Source organism: Pangasianodon hypophthalmus, chromosome 8, assembly GCF_027358585.1.
Source record: "Pangasianodon hypophthalmus isolate fPanHyp1 chromosome 8, fPanHyp1.pri, whole genome shotgun sequence".
NCBI classification, from domain to species: domain Eukaryota; kingdom Metazoa; phylum Chordata; class Actinopteri; order Siluriformes; family Pangasiidae; genus Pangasianodon; species Pangasianodon hypophthalmus.
The window spans coordinates 12,162,177-12,189,939 of NC_069717.1; the positions used below are offsets into that span (position 1 = coordinate 12,162,177).

General features: G+C 38.6%; 1 protein-coding gene across 4 annotated transcripts; it reads left to right on the plus strand.

Moving 5' to 3' along the window:
- Positions 1-1,850: 1,850 nt before the first annotated feature.
- ahcyl1 (adenosylhomocysteinase-like 1) lies at positions 1,851-27,708 on the plus strand. 4 transcript variants are annotated; one of them, XM_026918236.3, is made up of 17 exons: positions 1,856-2,461; positions 14,295-14,412; positions 15,346-15,489; positions 16,147-16,247; positions 17,731-17,833; positions 18,150-18,244; positions 18,460-18,566; positions 18,781-18,897; positions 19,830-19,893; positions 20,021-20,109; positions 23,124-23,194; positions 24,168-24,262; positions 25,063-25,161; positions 25,249-25,317; positions 25,409-25,487; positions 25,581-25,701; positions 26,504-27,708. In XM_026918236.3, the coding sequence occupies exons 1-17, from the start codon at positions 2,282-2,284 to the stop codon at positions 26,508-26,510; spliced, it is 1,659 nt and encodes a 552-aa protein (XP_026774037.1). In that variant the 5' UTR covers positions 1,856-2,281; the 3' UTR covers positions 26,511-27,708. The 4 variants fall into 4 exon arrangements, with proteins under 4 accessions (XP_026774047.1, XP_026774037.1, XP_034162299.2 ...); XM_026918254.3 differs by lacking the exon at positions 1,856-2,461 and adding an exon at positions 9,263-9,464; XM_026918246.3 differs by lacking the exon at positions 26,504-27,708 and having other exon boundaries at positions 1,851-2,461; positions 25,581-25,705.
- Positions 27,709-27,763: the final 55 nt, after the last annotated feature.

A 27,763-nucleotide genomic window follows, 5' to 3' on the forward strand; every position in this document is an offset into this window, starting at 1 on the left:
CATATGTGTGTCAGCATATATACTGTATTTACATTTCAATTGCAAGACTAAGCTCTAACTGGCTAATTCACAAAAAAAAAAAGGTTGATTGATTACATTTTTACACTTAATGTAATCAGGCTGTACAGAAAGAGTACAGAAAGTCCCTTATGCATGTTCTAATTGTTGTTGAAAGTTTTTTCTGTTCGTGTGTATTTCTAACAAATGAGGAGTGTTAACTAGAGATGGCACTGGTATGATATGCAGGATAACATATCTTGGGCCAATACCAGTAAAAAAAAAAAAAAAGATGTTGGAGAACGAAACAAATTCGATCTGATCTTGTAACTTTTTTTTCTATTGTTTGGGGTAGTTACAAGGTCTTAATTAGGGGGAACAAACCTGAAATCCCCCTGTAATTATGTGTATGCTGTCTGTAAGCCAATATTTTGGCATCAGTAGTTAATGTTTTTTGTGTTCATTTTGTTTCTTGTGTTCATTCTAATATGTTATTGTTTCTATAGCAGCCACTTAATACCGGGACGTGTATGGCGGACACATCACATAAATGAATTTTAAAAAGTGTATAGTCATTGATATTGGTTTTATAAAACAGTTAGTTCTAGTCCACTAATTTGATTGGATGAGTGGTGATCCAAGAGTGCTTATATTTATTATAACCACCCAGAGACATTTCACTGTTTGTATCACTCCGCTCGTCTGTGTTCATCATATAAAATTCCAATTCTAGCAGCAGTCCCACTGAAACTGTTACTACCGTAGAGGTAGCGATCTGCGGACGCAGCAAACGATACATTTTTCATGAATATAACTTCTGACTTAAAATGTGAAATCTCGTCAGAATTGAAACCATTTTCACCAAATGCACCTTTAACGGGAATGTACAATCAGTGTGAGCTAGCTAGCCGACGGGCTATCAGTCAGTGTGGCTTCTTCGGGATCTATTTCCATTCGCGGAGCAAAAATAAACATTATTTGGCCATGTTGTGTCTGAAATGTCAGTTACTCTACATTAATTTCTTATGTATAAAACTTGAATAAAAGCAATATCTCAGTTGCAGTCGTGCGGTTATACTGAATATCGGCCCAACTGTGATCACCTGCGGTCACGTGCCTACGGCCGAATCACAGCCACGCCGATATTCAGCATAACTGCACTCTTGCTCATGCAATATTGTTTAAATATACGTTTTCTGTGAGGGAATGTTTATTTAGCATTATTAGAAGGACCCCAGTGTCTGCACTTTGTAACAATCAGAGGTAAAGCTGTAACTTTGTTTTCGTACTTTGGAAAGTCTTCAAGATAGGTTGGTATGGGAATGACTGTTTATAGCTGCTATAACCTAAGTGATAACAGGAACTAACTTGTTTTGCGGACATTGCACACATTAAATCTAACTATAGCCTAATAAAATGTATTAGGTTGTCCTTTAATTAATAACATAATTGCAATTGTAGGAAATTTGCTGTCGTAGAAGAGGAATTAAACACTTCGAGACCTACTGTTACTGGAAAATAATTAACTTTGACAGGAACCTGTAGGCTGCATGACCTGTTGATGGTTATTTTCCTATCACAGCAAGCCCTGACATGTTTTAGACCTTACTTGAAAGACACTATTCTGCTTGCAGTGACTATGGTCTATCACAGGCTGAACAGACTCTCATACTCTCATACGCTGTGTCCCAAATGCTTGCGTTTTAAACCCATATGCCTGCTTGAGTAATCGAAGGTTGGTAAGAGCTTCGCACATTGTTGACGTCACCAGAGTGCACACTTGTTTTTTTATAGCACGGCAGGGCTTTAAAACGCGATTCGGAACACGGCCTCAGCTGATACTAAGCAGCAGCAGCAGCAGCGTTCTCGTTTATGGTGTGAGGTAATGGAAAGCCACGCCCATCCCACGCGCTTCCTCTGCGTGCAGGTGCTTGGGTGCTTTGCCTTTAAGCCCCGCCCACAGCTGATGCTGCCTATCGCGAGCCGGACAATCAAACGGAATAATCTGTGATCAGCTCCGTTTGAGAAGCAAAATCAGTTTGGGGATAAATAGATCTAGCAGTGTGTATCGATATTTCGAGGATTTAACCCTTAGTTTGGGGTTTCTGTTTCTGTTTGTGTAAGCTCGCCTCTCGGTTATATCCTTCGAAGTGGTACAGCATTAGGTTTAGAGGACATCACGGAAGGTTACAGTAGCTCTCCGAGTCGAAGAAGCTGTCACACACCGGCGATCGCTGAAATCTTAGAAAGCGCTGACTCGATCTAGCGTAATTATTAGACTATCATGACTGATTCCGTCGTGGACGCGAAGTCGGAGGTAAAGCAGGCCAGTAAAGAATTTAAGGAGAGTGAGAATGTGGCGGAGAAGTACTCTGCGTTGACTGTGTGCAAGAAGAGCGAGGCGAGCGCAGGCGAGCTGTCCGCCGCATTCACTGCAGTCAGCACACACAAGAGCCTCAAGAAGGTAAGAGATGCTTCACCTCAGCCTATTATTCCATAAACACTGCGTGTATTCATTCATAACACGGATATGGCTGCTGGGACACGTAAGATTCCCTGAAACAGCAGCTAAACCTGGAACATTCACATTAATCCTGGCCAAGTTACTAACAATCCCTGCAACTCAGCTGCTGGAGTGCTGATCATTTACCCCTCCAGTCACCTTGATCAGGGTTAGTCCTACCAGCTGATCACAGAAGAAGCAGGAGGGACCATTTCATCTTATAATATTAGGTTTGTTGCATGTAATGGATTTAAGTTACTCATCACTTTTTACTGGCAAGTAACTCAGTATCACCTGTCAAGATGGAAGACAAAAATAACTGGCTTATTAAGCTCCATTTAGCATCAGAGATAACACATGGAGTTTTTAAAAATGACATTTCAAGGAATTGTTTCATGTTATTCTAGTCTGATTCCTTATTAATGATGCCTTACCCAAAATAGTGATAGTGATAGTGAAGTGACTTGTGGCCAAGTATGGTGACCCATACTAGGAATTTGTGCTCTGCATTTAACCCATCCAAGTGCGCACACACAGTAGTGAACACAAACACACACCGTGAACACACACCCGGAGCAGTGGGCAGCCTTTTTTTTGCTGCGGCGCCCGGGGAGCAGTTTGGGGGTTCGGTGCCTTGCTCAAGGGTCTCACCTCAGTCGTGGTATTGAGGGTGGGAGAGAGCGCTGGTCATTCACTCCCCCCACCTACAATCAAAGAACTTTCCAAGAAGTGATTGTGGAAATAATGCTAATTTACTCCATAATAAGACTGTGGGTTGTGATGCAAATCTTCTGGCTATGTTTTCCATCGAGGGCCCTTGTGTCAGTGCACTTCTAATAGGACACGATCTTTTGTACACCTGTACACACTCCGTATAGTCCGAAAGATGGAAAAAATCACTAAAAATCACTTTACTTCCATAAAGTGAACAGAGAAAAAGTATGTTTAAGTAATGGATCTGTTCTATCTATCTATCTATCTATCTATCTATATATATATATATATATATATATATATATATATATATATATATATATATATAAAACTTCTTGTGTATAGGAGACTCTGTAGATACAGAACGTAAAATAATAGACTTTGCCACTGCACGATTGGTTGAGGATTATCACAGCTGTATATATTAATTTAGCATGTTTGTGTCACATTGTATCTTGTGATCACACTATACTGAATACCAAACCAGATTTCCTTAATACATAACACTCTTTATCTATAATACACTATATGGCCAAAAGTATGTGGACATCTGATCATCACACCCACATGTGGTTCTTCCCCAAACTATTGCCACTGGAAACACACAATTGTATAGAATGTCTTTGTATGTTGTAGCATTACAGTTTGGCTTCACGGGAACTAAGGCGTCAAGTCCAATCATGTTCCAGCATAAAAGTGCCCCTGTGCACAAATCGAGGTCCATGAAGACATGGTTGGCTGAGGTTGGTGTAGTAGAACTTGAGTGGCCTACACAGAGCCCTGACCTCAACCACACTGAACACTTTTGGGATGAACTGGAACACTGACTGCACCGCAGGAGATATCACCTTACCCGATATCAGTGCCTGACCTCACTAGTGCTCTTGTGGCTGAATGAGCACAAATCCCCACAGACATGCTCCAAAATCTAGTGGAAAGCTTTCCCAGAAGAGTGGAGGTTATTATAACAGCAAAGGGGGACTAAATCTGGAATGGGATGTGCAAGCACATATGAGTGTGATGGTCAGGTGTCCACAACATATGGCCATATAGTGTATCTTTCTTTATTATAACATGTTTTGGTAGATAGATAGATAGATAGATAGATAGATAGATGCATTCATACACACACAGACACACACAGTAGAAAAAATATTACCCTGCAGACATCTAATGATTCTGATTACAGCGTACAGATTTATGCAACAAGTCCCCAGAAGGTTGTGTGTGTGTGTGTGTGTGTGAGCGTATGTGTGTCCACACGCATCCGTGTGTCTGCGTGGGTGAAATAACTCCACTTCTCAGCCCACTCACTTCTCAGCTGGTTATACAACAGATCCAACAGCAGATTCCTGCTGCTCTTCAACATTACATTCAGTGCCACATGTTTGTAGACTGAAAGGATTTATGTATATTGAATTAAAGATGTTACCAACAGTCTTCCAAGAATTTGTGACCTTATATTACAAATAACGGGGTTAATGAAGGAATAAATCATTAGTTTTGAAAAGCACTTCTACTAGATACCCAAATCCCATTTAGTCCTGCCTAAATCACTCTCAACTGAATTACTTGTGAAGTGCAATGGTGAATTTGTGGCTTGACCTTTGCCTTTGGAATGTTTTGGCATATTCATTGTGTGTTCATATTTTAAAATAGAACTAAACTCTACCATGTCATATAGACAGGCCATGTTTTCATTTCCACCCCTCTGAATAACCAGCCCCAATTTACAACAGGTCTATCAAATAACACTGAGTCCGAGATTCCCTAAACCTTCAGGCAAAAATCTTCCCCATCACTGTTCTGAAAATTACAGGGGCCTAAACAAAACATGCACTGTGTCCTTTGCAAGCATTAGGCCTATTCCCTTTCATTACAGGAATTGTGGGAGATCATTTCTGTCTTAGTATAAGCAGTATTGTTGTGATTTGGATGCCTTGAACTTCAACAAGGGTGCAGTTTTGGTAACACAGAGAGAGAGAGAGAGAGAGAGAGAGAGAGAGAGTGCTGCATTGAGCTGAGAAATATGACACATGGATTCACATGGGAACATTTTCCCTTGAACTTCTCAGACTGAGTTGGAATAAGGCCACAGTCCAGCTCTACCTACTGAGATCGCATCGCTGACCTTGTATTCTCCTTAACCTCGCTGTTCTGTTTTTTCTCAGTTCAGATAATCAGATATTTCTTCTGACACCAAAACCTGTGTCTTTGTTTTCTTGTACAGCTAGGCCTACTCAGCTTAGAGATATTAGATTAGGTTTAGCTTGTCCATCTCTTCCAAAGCTAATATGTAATGTTTTCTAGGGTTATCGAGTGTTTTATTTGGTAACAACAAAACAAAGTTCCTCATTTCCTCAAAAATATTTTAACAGTAAATAAACACCTTTAGTTTGTGGGCTAGATGTGCGAAGCAGTGTATCTGTGTTGAATAGACCTATTATGTTTGGGGCATTAGGTTTCAAACTTGCAAGCTTTCTTCGGAACCTGAGGTTTACTGAGCTATTAGTGTTCTTTCACATTATAAGTAGTCATTTGAGATGGTTTAGAGCCAGTCTCATTTCATTAATTCTTGGAATGACAGAACTGCTGAATACACAGAAGTCTAATATATTGTGCAGGTGTCATAGGAAGGATGTAGATCCTTACTCATGGCATATTTAACAGGGACATTCTAGTTATTATAGTTGTTCTTTTTCAACATAGTTGAAAACACTAGTTGGCAGGCAGACTCAGAGATAATCCATATTCATAAATTTGAAAAAGAAACAAGGGTCAAAACAAAAACAGTGATTAGCAGAAAGGCTCAGGGATGACGTCTGACACTGAGGTAAGCTAGTGGTGTAAGCAGAGAACTTGGGGCTGGGGAACATAGAACAAGTTCTGGCTGCCAAAAGGCAGGCAGATATCGAAATAAACACGCGTAATTCTCTGTGGACTCGTGGTAGTTGGAGCACTAAGGGTCATGGGTTAAATCGGGGCTAAAAAAACAGGGTCAGTGAAGCAAGCCAGTGGCTCAGGGAATTCACATGCCAGGAAGGCAATGACGCAGGCCTGTGAGTTGAGGCATCTTGCATGCTTGTTAGTCGGGATCCACCATCACTGCTGAAGCAAAAATTAAAATTAGTCTGTGCCATGGAAATCATGGCATGAGGAGCAGAAGCTGATATACCAGCTTCCACCTCTACCAGGGACCACCTCTGAGTTCAGCCTACAACCAGCAGAACTCCCTACATCTGAGCCACGAATGGACTGACTAGTGGCACGGGATCCGAACGCACATAACCTCCAAGAAGCAGAGCTTAAATAGGGAAGCTGTTAAGATGGAATCAGTCACCAAAGAGAGTTTTATCCAACCCCAAAGACCCACTGATGGGTCAAGACCTTCCTCACTCTCTCAACATACCCTTCTTATTGTCTGACTGTACTTACTGAATAATATGTTTTGAGATGAATACCAGAATAATATGTTTACAAGGGCAGGAAACAATGACCAAATAAGGAATGTACAAACCCAAAAGGGACAGATGGGTCACAAAGTGTAGGAAGCCAACACTGTAAGTATTAAGGTGGACGAAAGATTTCTTTTTTGCTCCCCCACAAAAATACCACTGAAGCACTTCTCTTAATTATAACCTTAATATTATGTCCTGGAACAAGTGGAATTTAAAACTAGTGCTAGAATAAATATTTGTTGTTTTAAGATACTGTGTACACAAGCCCTTAAGCCCTGCGATTGACTGGTGTCTCATACAGGGTGAATTCTCCTGCTTTGTGCCAGTGTCACGAGGATAGGCTCCAGATCCGCTGCAATTCTGACCAGGATAAAACGGTTACTGAAGATAAATGAATAATAAACTCTCACTCACTCAGTAATCACTTTATCCTGGTCAGGGTTGCAGCGGTTCCAGAGACAATCTTGGTAACACTGGGTGCAAGGCAGGAGAATTCCTCTTGTCTGCGACGCCAGTCCATCGAGGGGCACCATGCACACACATTCACACACTCATTCACCCCTAGAGGCAATTTTGCATAGCCAACGTGCCTACCTGCATGTTTTTCGACAGTGGGAGGAAACCGGAGAACCCATAGGAAACCCAATACAGCACTATACAATGCTACTCACTGCACCACTGTGCCACCCATGACAAACCCTTAAATATCCACATAACTCTGAAGGGATCCTTTTTTCTGATAGTGTATATAGTTTAAAAAGCTGCAACCAGACCAGAACAGAATACCAGCATTTCTGTTCTCATCATGTCATGCAAGATTTTTTTCCCACTATTGCAATCTTTCTTCTGTCATCCATTATATAGTGTTTTTTTGTTGTTGTTGTTTATATAACTGTTTCCAAGACTGAAATTCCCACTTCAGGAAGACTTTATTTAGCAGCATTAACATTTTAGATCCTTATTTTGCTATCAGGCACAAACTCAAGTTGGTTAGATGTTTATTGCCATCCTGTCCTTATACTTGTATGCAATGGGATTAAATGTGGTGCCTCCACGACCATGATGCAATATCCAGGGTAACACAGAGGCTCCATACACAGGGCTCCATAGATAGCAAATACTGTAAAACTTTGAAGACAGGAGTATGGGTATGAAAATCCTGTTTCAGTAAAACAAGTGCAGCACAACAGATACAAACTGTGCTGAAGCTAATGACACAGTACACACTAATTACACAGACCAGAATCTAGTTCACTAGCATCAGGGTGAACGAAACAGCAGAAATGTGCAAAGCTGTCCAAATTACATAAGATCCTAAACCATTTTAAGTAGCACCATATAGTATGCAAATAAGAAAACATAATAGCTGGAAAGACAGACCTGGGTTGTTAATGAATAAATCCAGAGCATATTATAGTAAAATGTTGCTGAAAATGTTTGTTCATCAGTATCGGGGCATCTGAAAACGTCATAGACTTCAGAACTACTCAAATTCTCCAGATCCCTGGCCAAACTCTGGCATCCAAAGTTTCTGTTCAAGCTCTGGATGGACAAACAGTTGGTGAAGGATTAGTCACTCATTAAATCATTTCTGTATACCTCTACACCAGTGCTCTCCATTTTCTAATTTGCTTATGACATTTCTGAGCTGTTTGCATTGTCTGTGTTGGTTCGTTTGATTTTGTCTATTGAATATCCACCTTGACTGTTTTAATTCATGCCTGTTCACTGATTGCCTGATCTGTTGCCTGCCTGCAGTTTTGAGAATTGCCTAGTGCCTTTGGTTTGTTTACCTTGGCTGTTTTTAATAAGCTGAACCTGCATCCATCTGACTGCCATTCATGACAGTTTAATTCAGTTCACTTTTGCTTAGATGGATTTTAAGAGGCAGCAGAGCCTGAAAGCCTGAGGGAAGGTGCGCTTATAGTCTAGCACTAATGAGAGTGATGCTGCGGCACCTTTTGCAGTCAGTTGCCAAAAAATTAAATGCCATGTAGGCCATGGTGTGAATGGTCTATGCAAATCACTAGATTAGACTGATTTGTTAGACATTGTGCTTTCTACCCCCACTAGCACCAAGTACCAAGGCATGGGATTATGGGAAATGGCTAAAGGCCAGAACAGTAGCAGGTATTAACAGGGTCACAGTAAATAACTAGGGAGCATCTGCTCAACATGTGCATCTGCTCAACATGTGCATTGCTAGATGTCTGTCTTTACACCTTGGAGCCTGGGAATTTGAAATAAGACCACAGTGAGTCAGGCCTGATTTTAAAAATTTGTGTTGTGTGTGTTTGTGTGCGTATGCGTGTGTGACCCAAATGAAATGCTTTGTGAGGAACAACGTTTATTTGCTCCTGATTCCTTTTTTATTAGATGCTCGGCAGGAGAGGCTCGAGGTTTAATATTTCGGAGGCACTCAACTGCCACAAACTGACATACCTAGAATTTGCATAGTGGAAGTGGACCAGAGTACAACCACAGCGGGTGATTGTGAGATTGTGTGTTTATGGGTTTGTGTGTATGTGTATGTGTGTGTGTTTGTGGGTTGGGGGGGGTGTTTGGGTGGTTCCAGTACAGTGGAAGGTGAAATGAGGCAGGTGTTTCAGGAGTGGTATATATTTACCCCTCAGTTCCCACAGATGCTTTTTAGCAATGAGGATGGTTGTCCATCCTCAGGAACCTCCCCCTGTGGGAATGTCGTATTTATATACAATGGTAACACTATACAAGAGTCATTACAGGAGTCAGACCTAGTGGCAGGGAACATGGATGACAGTGACCATACACAGGTATGTGTTGATATCTTGTTCTGCATCTCTACAAAAAGCAAAGATATTTCTAGTTATTTACAAATGAGGTATTTAGAGTGTCATAATAAATTATTTGGAACTTTGATCCCACTACTTGATTAGACCTTGATTAAGGCAGGGCTCACTGAATCAGCTGAGCCTTAATTAGATTTTCAGTTTCCTTAAAATTAGATTTTCCTCTTCAACTGAGTTTTACAGTTCCTCAATCAGGATGTTTTGAGGCAGATTTTTATTAACACTCAGTAATAGTTCATTTATCACATGCCTCTTCCTTGTCAAATGCCGCTATTGTCATAAGCTCTTGTTTTACGCTAAACTTGATTAATGAAGCTTAACAGAATTCCCCAAATGCACATAATTTTAATTTGATGTCACTGACATGACTTTTTTCCTTCATCAGTTCATCCTTCTTTTCTTTAAGCACTGAAACATCAGACCTCTACCCCAAGGGATCGATTTCATGTTTTTTTAAACTAGGAAATTTTAAGCCTTTAGCTCCATGTTGTGTCAACTTTGCACAGCATGTCCTGCAGTTTTGACTCACAACATTTCTCTAGTTTTCCTCTTGTTTTTAGCCTCAAGCCTTAATCCAACATGGAGTTCAAATATTTCCACAAATTTATTGACAGTTACTGGGATTTTAGTCTATTTTCATTTCTTACGCCTCCCTACTCTTTACCTCTATTTAGTCATGTCTCATAGATTTCGCATATCTTGGAATGATTCAGAAGGCTTTAGTTTCAACCCCTTGACCACACATTTCTTTGAATTGGAACAGTCACCACGCTTTTTTTTTTTTTTTTTTTTTACAGGACTGTCTACAATTTGTTTATAGTAGAGATACCACATGAGATTAGATAAGGACAGCTGGTTTGGGAAAACCACACACATGCATATTTAGTTTCAGCAAGTCATGTTAAGGTCACAGAACTCCAACATGAACTGTTACATGAAATACTGAACAGGGTTGTGTTAATGGTGGTTACCACAAATACCACAAAGGTGAAATGTCATAACTTTCCTCTGATTTTTTTTTTTTTCATGATCAATATTATGGACACATGCCCCATGATATCAAGATGATAATATCTCACTCTCAAGTGATAGCTGCTTGTACATTTATCCTTGTTGTGATCCATGTTATCAGCTAAAGTCTTTCTTTATCTTATTAAATCTCATCAATTTTCCATCTATCTTACATTAATCAAACATTCATTTATGACTCCATAAGCTTGGACATGTGGTTGGGATTGAATTTTTTTCAACTTCACATTCATTCATTCATTCATTCATTCATTGTCAGTAAAAACTTCTTCCTGGTCAGTGTTGCAGTAGCACCATAGTAGTAGAACCTGGAAGAAACCCGCATGGAGATGGGGAGAACGTGTGTAACGCAGCACAGAGTGTAACCCGAGCTCAGAATCGAACCTAGGACCCTGATCAACCTCCTATTGGGCTGAATCACTAGAAAAGTTTGAAACTACACAGGTAAAAATGACTGCCCAGGACCGGAAGTCAAGATCCCTGCCATAAACAGTTGAGTAAACGTGAGTAAACCAGTGAAGGACTGTAAGGGATGAGTTATTCAGAATTTGCAAGCATGCTGAGAATATCGTCAGATATTTGACAGCATGGTCTGGTTACATGCATTTTAAATTCTTATAAGGCTTAAATCATTTTTAGTACTTTGTTAGATTTACATTGCAGTATTTTGCTTTGCCTGTCTCAACAGTGTGTTAGTATTACTTGTTGCTCTGGTTCACTTTTCGACTTGGTAAGAAATAGACTCCCTCCCTCTCTGTTAGATTTTGGAGGTATAAAATCTATTTCGATAAATGAATAGACTGACAAACAGCACTACGCTTACAGAGTACATATAGCAAAACATCTAAATAAAGCAAAGGAAATAAGAGTGGAAAGTGTGTCAAATGCACAGCATCTCTGCATATAGTCATGCAAGATCCAGTTTTATCAATTCGAACAATACCCTGTTTGATTGTATGAGACTAATTAATGATCACTGATAGCTTAATATATGAATAAAGCTAGAACTCTTATGATTATAACTAAACCAGGTGGTTTTTGTTCTACTCTACACACTGAGATTTTCACAGTAGTCTTGTCACTTTCTTGTGTGTAGCTTGGATGCCAGTGAATGTTCAACACTCGACAATAGACCTTTTGGTCCCCATCCACATGTTCTAGCATGTGATTTAGTGTTGCTAGGTAGAGCAGAAGGCATTCAGGAGCTACTAGTCTAGTTCTATAACACCAGGCTTTATCTTTGTGAATCTTTGCTCCGTTTTCTATCTAGCTCTCTTGTTGCATCTTTTTGAAGTGAGAAATGGGTTGTCCATTTTCTTTTCATTTAGGCTTGATTATGCTTCTTTAACCAGTTCACTTCTTCCATCTCTGGCATAGCCATCCAAAATCGTGGACCATGTCAAACCCATGAATGAATTGGTATATACTTGTATGTTTGCAGTTTTGTTTGTAGTAGGCTTGCATGTTTAGATTAAGGCTTTCAGTTCTGCTTTTTGGTCTGGTTCCTGAAGCTGCAGATGCTTTAGCTAAGACGGTGGTCTCGGATGTGACCTTCCATTCAGCCTGATGAACTCCATCCTCAAAAGTGGAAGATTCATTAGTGAACAAGGTTTAATCAGGATTCTGAAGTGGACTTTGTAGTCTGTTTCCAGGTTTGTCACACTCATGGTCATCAGGTGTCGTCATCAAGGAGGGATGATGATGCCAGTTTCCCCATCTGCTTGCAGTTACTTGTGAAACTCTGCTCAGGGGCGTTTCACAACTAGCTTTTTGTATAGTACTACACCAGTGACAACTTTTACTCCTATTTGTACGTACTTTAGATTTAGGCCTAAACCTGAAGCTATTAGGCCAGGTTTGCTGCGTAATAACACACCAATCTTTACTCAGCCCAACGTTCTTGGGCCAACTTTGTTGTCATGCATCCATTACATTTGTGTGACCAATTTGATTTAGGTGGATAGTTCATGGACAGGTATATTTATACATTTACATTTATTTCATTAGGCAGAAACCCTTTTCCAGGGCATTTTACATTTATCTCATTTATACAACTGATCAGTTGAGGGTTAAGGGCCTTGCTCAAGGGCTTAGTAGTAGCAGCTTGGCAGTGCTGGGATTTGAACTCACAACCTTCCTATCAGTAGCCCAACATCTTAACCACTGAGCTACCACTTGTACACTGCTACCAACTTCTACCACTACAATGCTACCACTACATGCACTCTTCTTTGCTGAAGAGATATGGAATCAAGGGTTTTCTGCACCTTCATCATCCTGTTTTTTCTCAAGGGTGACAGAAATTTTTTTCATGTGTGGTGGCAATTGGGGATAAACATTGCTTGAATTTTAATTGCCATTTTCCCCTTAGCATCAGCATTGCTGTAAGCTGCCACTTGCTTTAGATGCAGTCATTCTGAATCATCAGCTTCCTGGAGCTTTCAGACTGGGTAGAGTGATGCAGAGTGTGTTTGCCTAGCTCCGCCCTCTGAGGGTCCCGGAGAGATGAATCAATTTTGTTTCATTTGTGGACATGGCTTAGTCAGGAGCGTTCCATCTCTCTCTTCAGCGTCTCAAACTTCTGCTTTAACCTTTGTGTTAATTCTGTTGTTTTCAACTATATAGACTTCTGTTCACTTCTCTTTCAAATTGCAAGAGTTCCTCAATTTGAGCTTGCTTTTTCTTAGGTTGATGTTTCATGTCCTCTTCTAACATTGATTGCTGATAATGTCTGACTTTTGCTCTCTGACTTTGAATTTAGAATTCTCACCAAATCTCACCAAAAAGCACAAGAATTCTCAAAGAAGGTTTATCAAAACCTGCAAAAAACAGAGCTTAACTCTGGGATGGATTCACATAGAACTTTCACATAGGACTATACAGCTATAAATCATAACAGCAAAGCCAAGTAATGTGCAAAAACACCAACCAAAGCAGTATCAACTGTTTCTGACTAGCAGTGACACCAGTTATATACCGAGATATGTACCAAAATGCTAGGAAAATGTTATCTTAAATTATATCAGCAATTGGGTTGGTTGGATTTTGGATCTCATGTTTTTGAATCTGAGATCAAAAACATGATCTTGTCCTCCTCCGGCTCCTTGGTTGGCGTGCCGATTGATAGATTCTGGTGTATAGTCTACTTATATAAATAAACTGACTGACAAACAGCACTGTGGTTAGTGTCCCATTGAGCAAACAAAGACGTTAGACCATAAAGCTCTCAGAACGCCACTGTACTGTGTATTTATTTGCATCTGACTTCACTTAACCAGAAGATGCTTACAGAGTACAGGCAGATGGGTACCAGTAGCCCAGTGAAGTATAAACATATAGCAAAACATCTAGCACTGCAAAGCAGCAAGAAATAACTGTGAAAAACATGTCAAAGGTCCTAGCCTCTCAGGCACATATTTATACAAGATGAATCTATATGCATCAATTCTAGCATACAGCACACACTTTCAAACACTTACAGGAACTGAAACAACTGGCTCAAGCAACCATATAATACCCATATTTAGCACTTTTGCCTCATAACACTGTGCAAGTCATTACAATACATGGAACAGATGACACTCAGGTTAAAGGATGTAAGGGTCATGTTTTAACCAATGTATACTAAACTATACCTAGTAGTTCATTTAACTGCTGTCAATGAATAACTCTAGCTGGGGTACTTTGTGAATAATGACCCTTTGTCACTTGTTAATAGGATCATTTGACCATTGATTAACTCTGCAATGCTTTTTGACCCTGCAGCAGATTCAGTTCGCCAACCAAGAGGATAAGCAGGAATTCAGCAAGTTCCCCACAAAGACGGGCCGCCGCTCACTGTCCCGCTCCATCTCCCAGTCCTCCACTGACAGCTACAGCTCTGGTCTTCACACACTCTTATTCCTTACTGCAAATTAACTGCCTCTCAATTAAATACAACAGTGTTTCCCAATCCAGAGTCTATACACTATATATAATTTTGCTCTAGCATACTTTACCTGATTAAGAGCAGTGGTATTTCTTTATATGCAGTGATCCAAAGATATGAGATCAAAACCCAAAACTACAGAAAACCACTGTTGGGGCCTTAATTACTCCAAGGGCACCTTTAATGCTTACCCTGTGCTCGGATTTGAGCTTCCTTCCAAGTTGGCACCTGCTTATCTGTAACGTTATTTGTTCCTTTCCAAGTTCGGATCTGCAGAAATACCTGATCAAAATAAAGAACGTTTGATTAAATTAATTGCTTTGTTCAGGTTTTATTATTTTTTTCAAAGTCTGAATAGACCAAAAACATGGACAGATAAGGTCTCCATGACAACTGGATTGAGAACAGTGACATAGCTATGTACAATATAAGGGTATATATGTAAGATAAATCTTTATGCTTGGATTATATGTAAGATATTTTCAAGCATCAGTGCAGTTGTTTTGAATGTTAATGAATGTTAATGCATTTACTGGTAGGCTATGGCTTAATTAGTAAATAAGTAATTTCAGAGACTACCGACTATACATTTGCGAAAAGGGTTTAAGAGAATTTCATATATATTAATGAGGTATTAAAAACCCTTACAAAGCTGATGCTTGATAATTATTACTTTTTTATGATAGTGATTACAATGTACATTGTGTTTACATGGTAAAAGAGAAAACTAATTAACAGTCTTACTTCAAGATGTGAGTTTTTAGATAGATAGATAGATAGATAGATAGATAGAGTACATCTATCTACCTATCTATCTATCTATCTATCTATGTAAAAATGATGCTGCTATGACTACTGACGTTCTGTTCCTGTGCGCTGGTCCCATAGCTGCCTCGTACACAGACAGCTCAGACGATGAGACATCTCCTCGAGAGAAGACTCAGGTCAACTCCAAAGGTAGCAGTGACTTCTGTGTCAAGAACATAAAACAGGCCGAGTTTGGCCGAAGGGAGATCGAGATTGCAGAGCAAGGTGAGACTGTCTCTTGTGTCCCACTTAGTCCTAAAGGTCCTTAAAAAGTACACTGCGCACAGAACACACATACTATTTAGAGCACAACGATGTAACTCTATTTGTATTTTCATTGTTAATAGCTTCTGAATTTGTACTAATCAGTGTATAATCTACTGAAATTGTAAGGATAAATTCTTGTGATTGTCTGATTATAATACTTAAAGATGAATATTTATATCATGTTTCACTCCTGTTTCAGCACTGTACTGAGCATCAGTGCTAATACCTCAGTAATTGTGAGGAAAATAGAGTTTGGTTTTGAAAAAGCAGAGAAATTTATATTGTATTTCTAATTATAGTGACGTGCAGAAGGTGCTCTCCAGTGACCTACCAGGACTGTTTAACAGCTGCTCATGGCAGCAGTATTCAACTGTAGTTATTGTTTAGCTCCCTGTCTCCATACATGTGTTTAGAACATGAATTCCTCTTTTGAAAGCTTAAATAAGAAACACTTTTAAATACAGAGTACACTTCAGGAGAAGATTCAAGGCTTTATTTAATGTATAAATCATATTTTAGCCAACCTTTATTGTCCAGGACATTACTTAGTGCATGACTTGCAGTCTGATCCTCTGGCTCTTCGTTAAACCCACTGGTCTGTCTTATTTTCCTCAGATATGTCTGCTCTGATCTCATTGAGGAAGAGGGCTCAAGGAGAGAAGCCTCTTGCTGGGGCCAAAGTGGTCGGCTGCACCCACATCACCGCACAGACAGCAGTACGTTCTGCCTTGCTGCTTCTGTAAAGTGCATACTTTCAGTTCTTCATTCAAAAATTTAAAGGAGGCAGGTTATTGCAGTGTTGAGGAAGCTACTTTGCAATTGTAACTTGTCACACTGCAAACTACTAATGATATAAGCTGGCTTTACACTGTGATTTCAAGTCAAGTCAAGTGGAGTTTATTGTCATTTCAGCCATATACAAGTACATAGTGAAACGAAACAACGTTTCTCCAGGACCAAGGTGCTACATAAGACAACACAGAACAACACAGAGCTACGGGGACTACATAAATTAAACATAATTAAACATAAAGTGCAAACGTGCGGACGCACAAGACAGAACAAGACAGTACAATAACTACAACACCGACCAGTACGCAGTTCTGTTTGAAAGTGGCTAAGTGACAATAGTGCAAATAATACAGAGATGGTATAAATAGCTGAAGTAATGTAAACATATGGTCTTGTATTATATTACAATATTTCCGACATGATGTTCCTGTCAGAGACAAAAATCACATATTGTAAAAGAATTCTTTGGTTGAGAACAGCGGTCTAAGAACACATAATTTGACATGCTTATCAGCGGCTGATTTAGTGCCAGTGCAACCGTTCAAGACGGTTCTGGCAGTGTCAGAAATTTTTTTATTAAAATCTCAGTGTGAGTGACTGCTGCTACAATGCTCACCTAAAACGTGCCAATAGGATGACGGTGTAGGAGTACGCAAAACTCACAGGACAGCTACAAATACGGTAGTGGCAATGAAGAAACATAAACAAAACATGCTAATGGACAGAAAAATGTCCTTATTGTCCTTAATAAAATGTCCTCAAGCTGATTGATGACAGATGTAGTCATTTTCTTTAATCACACGTCTACCATCATCATATAATCCGACATGGAGAATCACATGGTTTACTATAGAATTTGACCAAGATTTTATTGGGATCATCTCATACTGTGTGACAAGTAATAATCCTAAAAGAAGTATTATTGACTGAAATTCCACAGTCTTAAGCCAGCTTTAAAGTAGCTAAGCTGTTACCAAACTACCATTGTGATAAAGTAACTATCCTACAAGCTACTGTGATATTTTCCTTTAATTGTGCAGCTAATTTATTGCACAAAATAAAATTGACATGTTTTGTATAGGCTACCCCATAACAAAGAGAATTCTATTTTTAAACCACTCTTAGTAAGTAGCATCTAACATCGATTAACCCTAAAACAACAATTATCAAAAGCAGTTTCGGGAAATGTCTAGCTATGTAGTTATGCTGATATATATAATGCTACTTGATTTAAAAAGTAGCTTGTTACTAGAAAAGTGGCATAATTTTGAAGCTAGTAGCATCACTACTCCCAGCTACTCCTAGAATCCAATTTACAGGCGTGGATATATGGATCAGCATGTGTCTCCTAATTAGCTGTTTTTTTTATTAGTATCTTTTTCAAAATCTTTGATATGATTTGATCAGGTCCTGATTGAGACGTTGGTGGCTCTGGGTGCTCAATGTCGTTGGGCTGCATGTAACATCTACTCCACTCAGAATGAGGTGGCTGCTGCCCTTGCAGAAATGGGTAAGGCCAACTATATACTGCAGAACCAGCAGTACAGAATTTTGTGCTTTCCTTGATTTCAGCTAAATATCAAGCCCTGCAGAGTTGATTTGCATGCACTAGAGCAAAGTAAACATTAAGAGTTTGACCACCACTGCACTAAAACCTTTAAGTCTACTCTGCCTATACATCCATTTAAGCATCTATGGAATGCATGTGATAGCCTGAGCTATGTGGATTGGTACTTAGGTTTGGTGTGCTTTATAATAAGGTTGTTGTGTAGCCAACTTTATATGTTTGAGTAAGCCTGTTTAAATAGTGTAACTTCTTTTAATAGGAGTGGCTGTTTTTGCCTGGAAAGGAGAGTCTGAGGATGATTTCTGGTGGTGCATTGATCGCTGTGTCAACACAGAAGGCTGGCAGGCAAACATGGTACACAGCTCTCTTGCTTTGACCAGTCAGAAAATTTCAAATTTCATAATGTGTTGAATGCTTTATATTAAGCTTCAAAGACTTCAAGGATATAGGAGTTGTTAACTTTCTAAATATTATTCCACTGATAGCACCCTGTGATAGTCTTTTTGATGAATGCTGATGTTTGAATGCTGATGTTTGACTGATTGCATGAATTGGTGTTGTGCTGACAGATCTTGGATGATGGTGGTGACCTCACACACTGGGTATATAAAAAGTACCCCAGTGTGTTTAAGAAGATTCAAGGAATTGTGGAGGAGAGCGTTACTGGAGTTCATAGGTGAACAGTTGCTCAATAGCAAAATGTGTGGCGGCCTGGGAAAACCCTTCACATTATAAATTTTAAATTAAACTATACAGTATGTAATTTTCAGAACTATAAATTTAACTCTATTTAACTCTCTTTTGCATGTGATTCTCTTTTGCATGTGTCTCAATCACAAGTGATGGTAATATATTCACTGTTCTTCGATATGGCCCATTCATGTTTTCAGACTCTACCAACTCTCTAAAGCTGGAAAACTGTGTGTCCCTGCCATGAACGTCAACGACTCTGTCACCAAGCAGAAATTTGACAACCTTTACTGCTGCAGGGAATCCATCTTGGATGGGTGAGGCTTTTGGAGGCTAATTTGCTGGTTTTACCTAATGCTAAATTCACCATTATTTGGGATGCAACCAATTTGTAGTGTTGACCAAATTCCCACAAATTAAGACAAATTAAATTCCCTGTTTAGTGCTCTCAGAGTTTTTCTAGCAAGGTACTACTTTATCTGTAAATAAAATTCCATGGATCCCCTCATTACAGATTTATTTTATGAAATATTCAAATATTAGGCTCATTATTCAAATAGGTACAATAATATTCTAGCTTTTTATTGGAGCTATGGAGCTTTTTATTCCTGAACTTTTTAATTCCCCACTGACATGAGGTCCAAGTTGACATTATTTATAGCAGACTTGTTTGTCATTTCAAGTGACCTCTTAAATAAGCTTGTGATTTTTTACCACTATAACAAAATAATAATAAAAAAACCACAGATCCCCTGACTATGCTTCACGGCCCCACTGCACTATATTATTACCCACAGTGCCCCCAAATCCAATGTGAAACCAATGCACACTACTTCTACACTAAGTACCACAATGCATACTAGTTTATTTCAGGTCAAAATGTGCTTGGTCAGGTTGTATACTGCAGCGGCCAATGTCACATGTAAATTCAAAATGTTGTTTAATGACCACTGAAGTCGAATGTCACTTTTAATACAGGTTGCTAGGTAATTTGTAACGTTCAAATTGTTTATCTAACGGGGATATTGCTTATGATGTGTTTCCAAAGTATTCACTGGTTAGTGTTGCCGGAATTCAGTCTGATGTCTTCTTTACTGCTGCCTCCTATATAGTGATCTATATGCAGTATAAATGTCTATATAGTAAATGGTGAATGACACACCTGACACACACATTTCTTCCTTAACTGTCACACTGCTGTGTCTCACTGACAGCACATCACCGTTATCTGTCTTTGCTCCATTTTTAGTCTTAAGAGAACCACAGATGTGATGTTTGGAGGGAAGCAGGTGGTAGTTTGTGGTTATGGCGAGGTGAGTCAACACCAGCTCATTTTAAGAAGAGCCGCAGAAGCACATTACTTCCTTTCTTGAAACTTGGATATCTGCGGATATCTGTCACATTTGCAGAGTTTGAATATGCAGTATATTCTGTGTGTAGGTGGGCAAGGGTTGCTGCTCTGCTCTGAAAGCTTTGGGAGCCATTGTGTGTGTAACGGAGATCGACCCTATCTGTGCTCTCCAGGCCTGGTGAGATACACACGATGTTTTCTGCTTACTTGTTTCCCTTGACAATTAGGGAAATTATCATTTCTATCTTGGCTTCATCAACTCCTGCATAAAGTACATGCAAATCAACAGTGTATCGTGTATAGTAAAAATACAAGGTTTACCTTTTTATTGTGGTATAAAAATGGAACCAGGAACAAAAGGCTTTTGTTTCTTCGCTCTCTTAGCAGCTGAAATAGTGTTTAACTGCATAAGCGAAGACTCTTAACAAGGCAGTAGGTGTAACCATCTAAAATATAGGAGTGGATCATAGATAAAAATATGAACTCTAATTACTAGTGCCTACATCTTATTACCCATTGCTAAAGGTATTATTTTAACCGAATGTGCTATGTTGTATTTTTTTACAATTAGGGAAATTAAAATAATTAAAATAATTCTGTCTTGACCTCATCAATGCCTGAATAAACTGCCTTTACTATTGAAATGCACATAAATAGTTTATCATAAATAATACATACTGTAAATACAGGTTTTACCTGTCAGTTGTGGGATCGATGAAAAATATGATCTCTATTTATTGGTTTTCTTACCTTTTGTTTAATGTATTAGCGGTGTAACAATACTCAAAATTCAAAAAATGCAGTAGGGAAGTATCTTGAAACAATACAATTTCTATACAACAAAAACAATCATTGCTTATGTGCTTATGTGTCTTAGCTTTCCATGTTCAAGTGATCAAAGCATTCAACATTATAAAAGTACAATAATTGAAATATTATGCATGATTCATTCTGACACTTACCATATAACGAAACAAAAGCTATGCATTAGAATGAAGCAAAATTAAACAAGCTTAAGCTTTCAATGGCATGATTCACAATGGGCTATCTGAAGCATGGAGCTTTTACCATTCTGCTGTTAGCTAGTTGTGATGTCAGAGGCATGTAGCTCTCTGTAGCCCTACGTGTGTTTTTGAATCATGCATTCTCCACTACTAAATCTGCAATTCACAGAGATTTCGTTATCCTGGATTCAATCAGTGAGGAAAGGCTGTCTGAATGCAGCAGAGAGTTTGCTTGTGTGTGCGCACGTGTGCACGTGCATCTGTGTGTGTTTGTGTCTAGTTTAAGAAACTGATGTCTAGGGTAATGTCAGATATGTTTGCGGTATTAGCACCAATGTATCATACACTGTAGCATACGATGTAGCGCCATAATTTACTGTGAAGCCAAAGTGCTCTGATACACCACAAGTTAAAGGTTTGGGGGAATCTTCTAGTTCCTGCTTGCTGCCGAACATAGCCATTGCTGTTTTTCTTGAGCTATGGTAGTACACTAGTATGCTAGTGTACTGGCTTGTTTTTTTTTTTTTAAAGCCTTTTCTGTTGAATACAAAATGCCTTATCGTTAATCCCTAAAATGTATAAATGTATTATTGTAACCTATGTGATATGTTGTATGTTCATGCAAAACAACACAGATATAAAAAGTCTACACATCCCTGTTAAAATTGCAGGTTTTTGTGATGTAAAAAATTCAACCGAAATAAATCATGTCAGATCTTTTTTCACTTTTAATGATGTATAGCAACCAGCAAGATGCAAGTGAAAACCGAATAGAAACGTTTTAGGAAAAAAGAAAATGAAAAAAACGTAAGAGGTCAATAACCTGTTTGCATTAGTGTGCACACCCCTTTATGATTGTTTATAGCATTAACCAATCAAACTCACGTTCAAAAGTAATTATACACCTGTCTCCAGTGAAGTGATTCTGATTAACCCCAAATAAAGACCAGCTATTTCTGTAGGATTTTCTTGACATTTTCTTGGTTTTTTATCTGGCTGCTGAAGCCATGGTCTGCAAAGAGCTTACAAAACATGTACGGGAGCTCCTTGTCCAAAGGTACAAAAAAATTTCCAAAACATTAGGTGTACCATGGAACACTGTGAAGACCATGATCAACAAGTGGAAAAAAATGGTGCACCGCAGTGTCATTACCAAGAACAGGACGTCCCTCCACAATTGACAAAAGGACAAGTCAAAAACATCACAGGGAAGTTGCCAAGAGACACAGCAGCATTAAAGGAGCTGCAGGAATATCAGGCAGCAGTACTGGTCACTCCCTACAGGTGACGGCAATCTCTCATATTCTCCAAATGTCTGGGCTATTAGGTAGGGTGGCTAGATGGAAGCCCTTTCTCACACACACACACGCACAAAAAAAATGTGCTAAAATGTGTCATGGTCTGACGAGACCAAGGTAGAACTTTTGGGCATAAGCCTTAAAGATATCTTTGGTGCAAAACCAAGACAGCAAAGAACACCATACCCATGGTGAAGCATGGTGGTGGCAGCATCATGCTATGGGGCTGCCTCTCTACAAAGCCTGCAGCCCTCTGTTAGACAGCTGAAGATGAAGAAAACTTTCTCCTGCCAGCACCATAATGACCCAAAGCTCAAATTCAAGTCAACAAAGGAATGGCTTGAGCAGAAGAAGATTCTGAAAGTTTGGGAATGGCCCAGTTAAAGCCCAGATTTATATCCTATTGAAAACTTGTGGAATGACTTGAAGAGGGCTGTGCACAGGCGATCCCTCACAATTTTATGAAGCCTGGAGCATTTTGCAAGGAGGGGAATAAATTGCCAGATCAAGATGAGTTATTGCCAAATAAACTGGTAGTTGTTTTTTTTCTAAAACATTTCTGTTTGTTTTTCTCTTGAATTTTGTTGGGTGCTATATCACATTAAAGGTGGAAAAAGATCTGGCATGATTTATCTTGGTTTAATTTTTTTTTACATCAGAAAAACCTGCTATTTTAACAGGGGTGTGTAGACTGTTTATATCCACTGAAGTTTATTATAAATAAGTAAAAATGCATATTTTACTTGTCAAATGAAAAATATTAATTTTAATAACTAGCTTCTACATTATCTTGCCTGTTGCTAAATGTGTATTTTAACATATGTGCTATCTTGTATCTGTAAGATAAGACATAAAGGCAAATATCTATCTAACATGATGTTACCCTACAGCATGGATGGCTTTAAAGTCGTCAAGCTGAATGAAGTTGTGCGTCAAATGGACATGGTGATCACATGCACAGGTAGTTAACAGCTTGCGTGTTTTTCCATGTTGTTCCACTGCAACATCCAATGCTGTTCTCTCTTGTGATTTGCACCTTTAATCAGAGCTCAATCATAGCACCCGATGTTGTTGTTTCCAGCCTTTTAAGAGGGCTTGCTGACTGCAGTATTTGTTTGAACTGTCTAGGGAAAATTAGTGTTTGCACTCAGTGTCATGAGCTGTGAAAGGTGAAGAGAGGGTGACTGCCATTTGGACGGGGAGAGTATTTACATCTAATGTCTAGTCTGCATGAGAGAGGAAGCACTTTATATTCATAACATAGTGTGCATTTGTATCCAGTGGCGGCACTTCCATGTATCAGCTGTTCAGCAAATCTTAATTTTCATAATGTCCTCATTCACAGCTCCATGCATTTCAAATTCTGTTGAAAGCCAATGTTCTTCTGATTTGGTCATCTTTCTGCTAACAGCTCCGTGAAGCGCCATAAATGCACCTAGTGGGCAAAAGTGGGAACTGCAACAATGGGGAAGTGCTAATAGAGTATTCAATGAATTATGCTGCCCCATGCTGGGGGGATGAGCAACAGAAAGACAGATAATGACAGGGTTGCCAAGGTTGCAGTTTTTAAGCCAGAATGGGCTAGTTTAAAAATACTCTCACCCACCAAGATCTTGGCTATGAGAACAGTAACTTTTTATTGAGCACAGTTGAACAAAGGTACGTTTAAAACTACTCAAAAACAAACTGCTAGACTGTGTGCTGGATGACTGTATGCTGTCGACTACATATTATGTGGTTAGTGTAAAAATTCATTAGATAGTAGCCCATGGCATAAGACAACTGTGATTTTGCTTGAGGCTATATTGTTATAATGTTGTCCTGCCACCCCCAAAGTTATGGTTACAAGCCACTGCTTCTTATATCTGCACTTAAAGGATGTACAATGTTTCCTTAGCCAAGTTCATGAAGAGTGATTACATTTGTTTCTGCAGGGAATAAAAATGTTGTAACCCGAGAACAGCTGGATCGTATGAAGAACGGCTGCATTGTGTGTAATATGGGCCACTCTAATACAGAGATTGATGTGGTGAGTTAAAGAGAAGCCATTATATTGCATTACGCACCTACACCTGTCCATGTGTCTTTTTGTACTTTTTATACTGGGTATAAAAGCAGACCCACCCCAGGGCCTGTTGTGTTTGCCTGGCTAATTCGGAACAATATGAAGCAAGGCTCTTCCCAAGTTAAGCCTTTTGTTCATGGTGTGTGGGTGAAATATGCATCAAAAGCTAAGCAAGTGTAAGTATTTCGGACTAAAGGCCTTTAACTAAACAGTCTGAAAGCCTCTTATCTGACTGTTCCTCTGTTCAACATTATAATAAGATGTGTCTGTGTACTTGTGTGTAAATACTTCTACAGCCACATTTTTGTTTTGGGCTTTAATGTGTTATACATAAAGTATATAAAATAGTCGTTAATGTGAGAGTGTTTGTGTGTTGGAGGGTGTGTTATTATATTTGTGTGGAACCTAATGTCCCCACAAGGATAGGAATACCTGAAAGTTAGAAAGATAGAAAAAAGAAAGCTTCTGCGGACATTTGGCTGGTCCCCATCAGGAGAACTGCTCTTGGTTTTAGAAAAACTAATTAAGAACTTAAAAACTAAAAGAGCTAAATAACTTCCTTTTGGTTACAGAGGTTAATGTTAGGGTTAGATGTAGGTGTAGGCATAGCATTAATTAGCTGCATTAATAGTTACGTGAATAGAAGGTCCTCACAAGGAAAGTAAGACAAACGTGTGTGTGTGTGTGTGTGTGTGTGTGTGTGTGTGTGTGTGTGTGTGTGTGTGTGTGCGTGTGTGTGCATTGCTGATGTTCTCTATGTCTAGGCAAGTCTCAGGACCCCGGAGTTGACGTGGGAGAGAGTGCGCTCTCAGGTGGACCATGTCATCTGGCCTGATGGGAAAAGGGTCATCCTGCTGGCAGAAGTGCTTCATCATTTTTCTTTTATCTTTCAGTAATGTACCAGAAATGTCATGAAATGAAGGAAACAGCTCATTATATTCTGTTTTCAGGGGCGCCTTCTGAACTTGAGCTGCTCCACCGTGCCCTCATTTGTGCTTTCCATCACAGCCACGACACAGGTTCCATACAGACATTTTTTAATGAATTGTAGTAACAGCATAAAGCAATTAAAAGCTTGACATAGCATTTTTATATACTTGTGTGTTTTAGGCACTAGCACTGATAGAGCTGTACAATGCACCAGAGGGCCGCTACAGACAGGATGTTTACCTGCTGCCCAAAAAGATGGGTAAAAAGAGCATTACTGGGCAAGCTATATTAAAAATATCAAAACTGTGAAACAAATATGAAATAATGAAGTATGTGTCTCTGTGTGTTTCAGATGAATATGTGGCTAGTTTGCATTTGCCAAACTTTGATGCTCACCTTACGGAACTGTCAGATGAACAGGCCAAGTATATGGGCCTTAATAAGAACGGACCTTTTAAACCAAACTACTACAGGTAACAGCATTAATCTCAGTAATGCTATTAAGTGCAACTTTCTTAGTGCTGATTAGTTTTTTAGTATAATTACTAGAATAAACATTTCCTGGAAAGCAATTAGAGGATGAACATGTTTTTGTCTCCCCCTACTGTTTTTAAAAAGACATTTCTTTTTTTATCCATGACCTAGAACAGGGGTATTCAACTAAAATTTGTAAAGGTCCAGTTACATAAAATCCCTTGCCTCCAAATTCCCAGATAAGCAACGAACACTGAATTCTGACAGCAGCTACCTTTTAATGCTTAACCATTAATGATTAGTTTATGGCTGAAAATAAGTAAGAAATGGTTATTATGTTATTATGTTTTATTTCATAGTAGTGCTTCACATTACAATTTTGACTAGTGCCATGGATGCTGAACTGTTGAGAAACATCGGTTTTGAATTTATTGCAGGGAGAATAAACATATACTTCTTTCTCAACTTTTTTTTAAACAAGCTATGTTGTCTATAATCAGACCGGAGACAGTAAATATAATAAAACTTACGTAAATACCATCTGTAAAAACTCTCCCCTGTCTGACCTGCTTTTTTCATGCGTTTATCAGCTCTGGCACAGTAATTTTTTATTTTTTTTAGTCCAGAACTGAAATACTGGGTGAGCATCTAGACCTGACCTATAACTTTTAAATTTAGTATTCCTCACTTCAGAGGAAAAAGCACCAGAGTACAACAACAGGAACGACAACAAAACCCACAATAATAATAATAATAATAATAATAATAATAATAATGATAATAATGTGTTTACATTTGCAGATATTAGTTTGTATGAGTCACAAAGACCTTCATCAGGGATGAAGAGACCTGCATTATCAACGAGCCAAGAGATTTATTTTCTATTTACTGTCCATTTCTAAAAGAAAAACTTGATTTTAAGTGAATGTTCTTATAGTGTCCTTAGACACCCAATAATCTATTGTCATACCTGTAGCTATACCTATAATTATACTCTTCTAGCACTTCATTAGAGTAACTTATGTATGGATTTGTTATCTTTAAATCATATTATAAGAGGACCATATCTTTTAAATTGTGCCATGTCTGGGTGGTGGTGAAGATTTTTGGGAGCATGTTTCGGGGAATAATCCTATTTTTCACTTTGTTGTCATTTCAGTGCTTCTATTATATGTGTTATATGACTAATCTTTATGCTAATGGAAAACCAAAACCAAAAAAGTCCACACACTGAATTATGAACCCATTATTATCTCATAATTGTGAATCAGCTACCTGACAAAACACATTTTGTGGATCAAATAATTACAGAGTCATCTTTAGGTATAGTTTTTTTTGTTTTTTTTTTTGCAAATAATTGCTTCTCTAGCACGTCATCTAATTTATTCTTTTAATATGCAAACGATTTACAGTTTTTTTTTCCTGAATAATATTTTTTAAAAACATTACGTGAGAGATCTACAGAATGATTTCAGGCCTACTTTGTCTTTGCTATATATGCTGTGGTATGTATATTACTCCCAAGGGCTAGAGTGCTCAGATACTGTATACTCGTTATACACACCGGGAGTATCAGAACAGTACGGAGCCTGCATGACATTTATACAGCTTCCTCCAACTTTTTAAATAATATTTGGTGGCCTTGGACAAACTTTTCCTCCCTAATTACATTAGCTCAGTATGAGTTACATATAATAGTAATAATCAATTACTATTAGTTATAAGAGTCATAATCATTTAGGCTATATATAGAAATCAGCAAGCAATTATTTTAATGTTGATTTTTTACTTTTTAGGTAAAGTTTATGAAATTTTGCAGCACACACACACACACACAAACACTAATTAATATATAAAATCAATGAAATGATCTTAAACAAATATCACTGTGATTGAGTAGGCCTGCATATTTATCTACAGTTCTTACATGTAACATGTTTCTCTTATATTAAATAACATTCCCTGCCTTGTTTATCATTAAATGTTTGTTCTGTTCCAAATCTGAATCTGTCATTTCTGGTCTTTATTTATTTATTTATTTTCTATTTACTGTCCATTTGT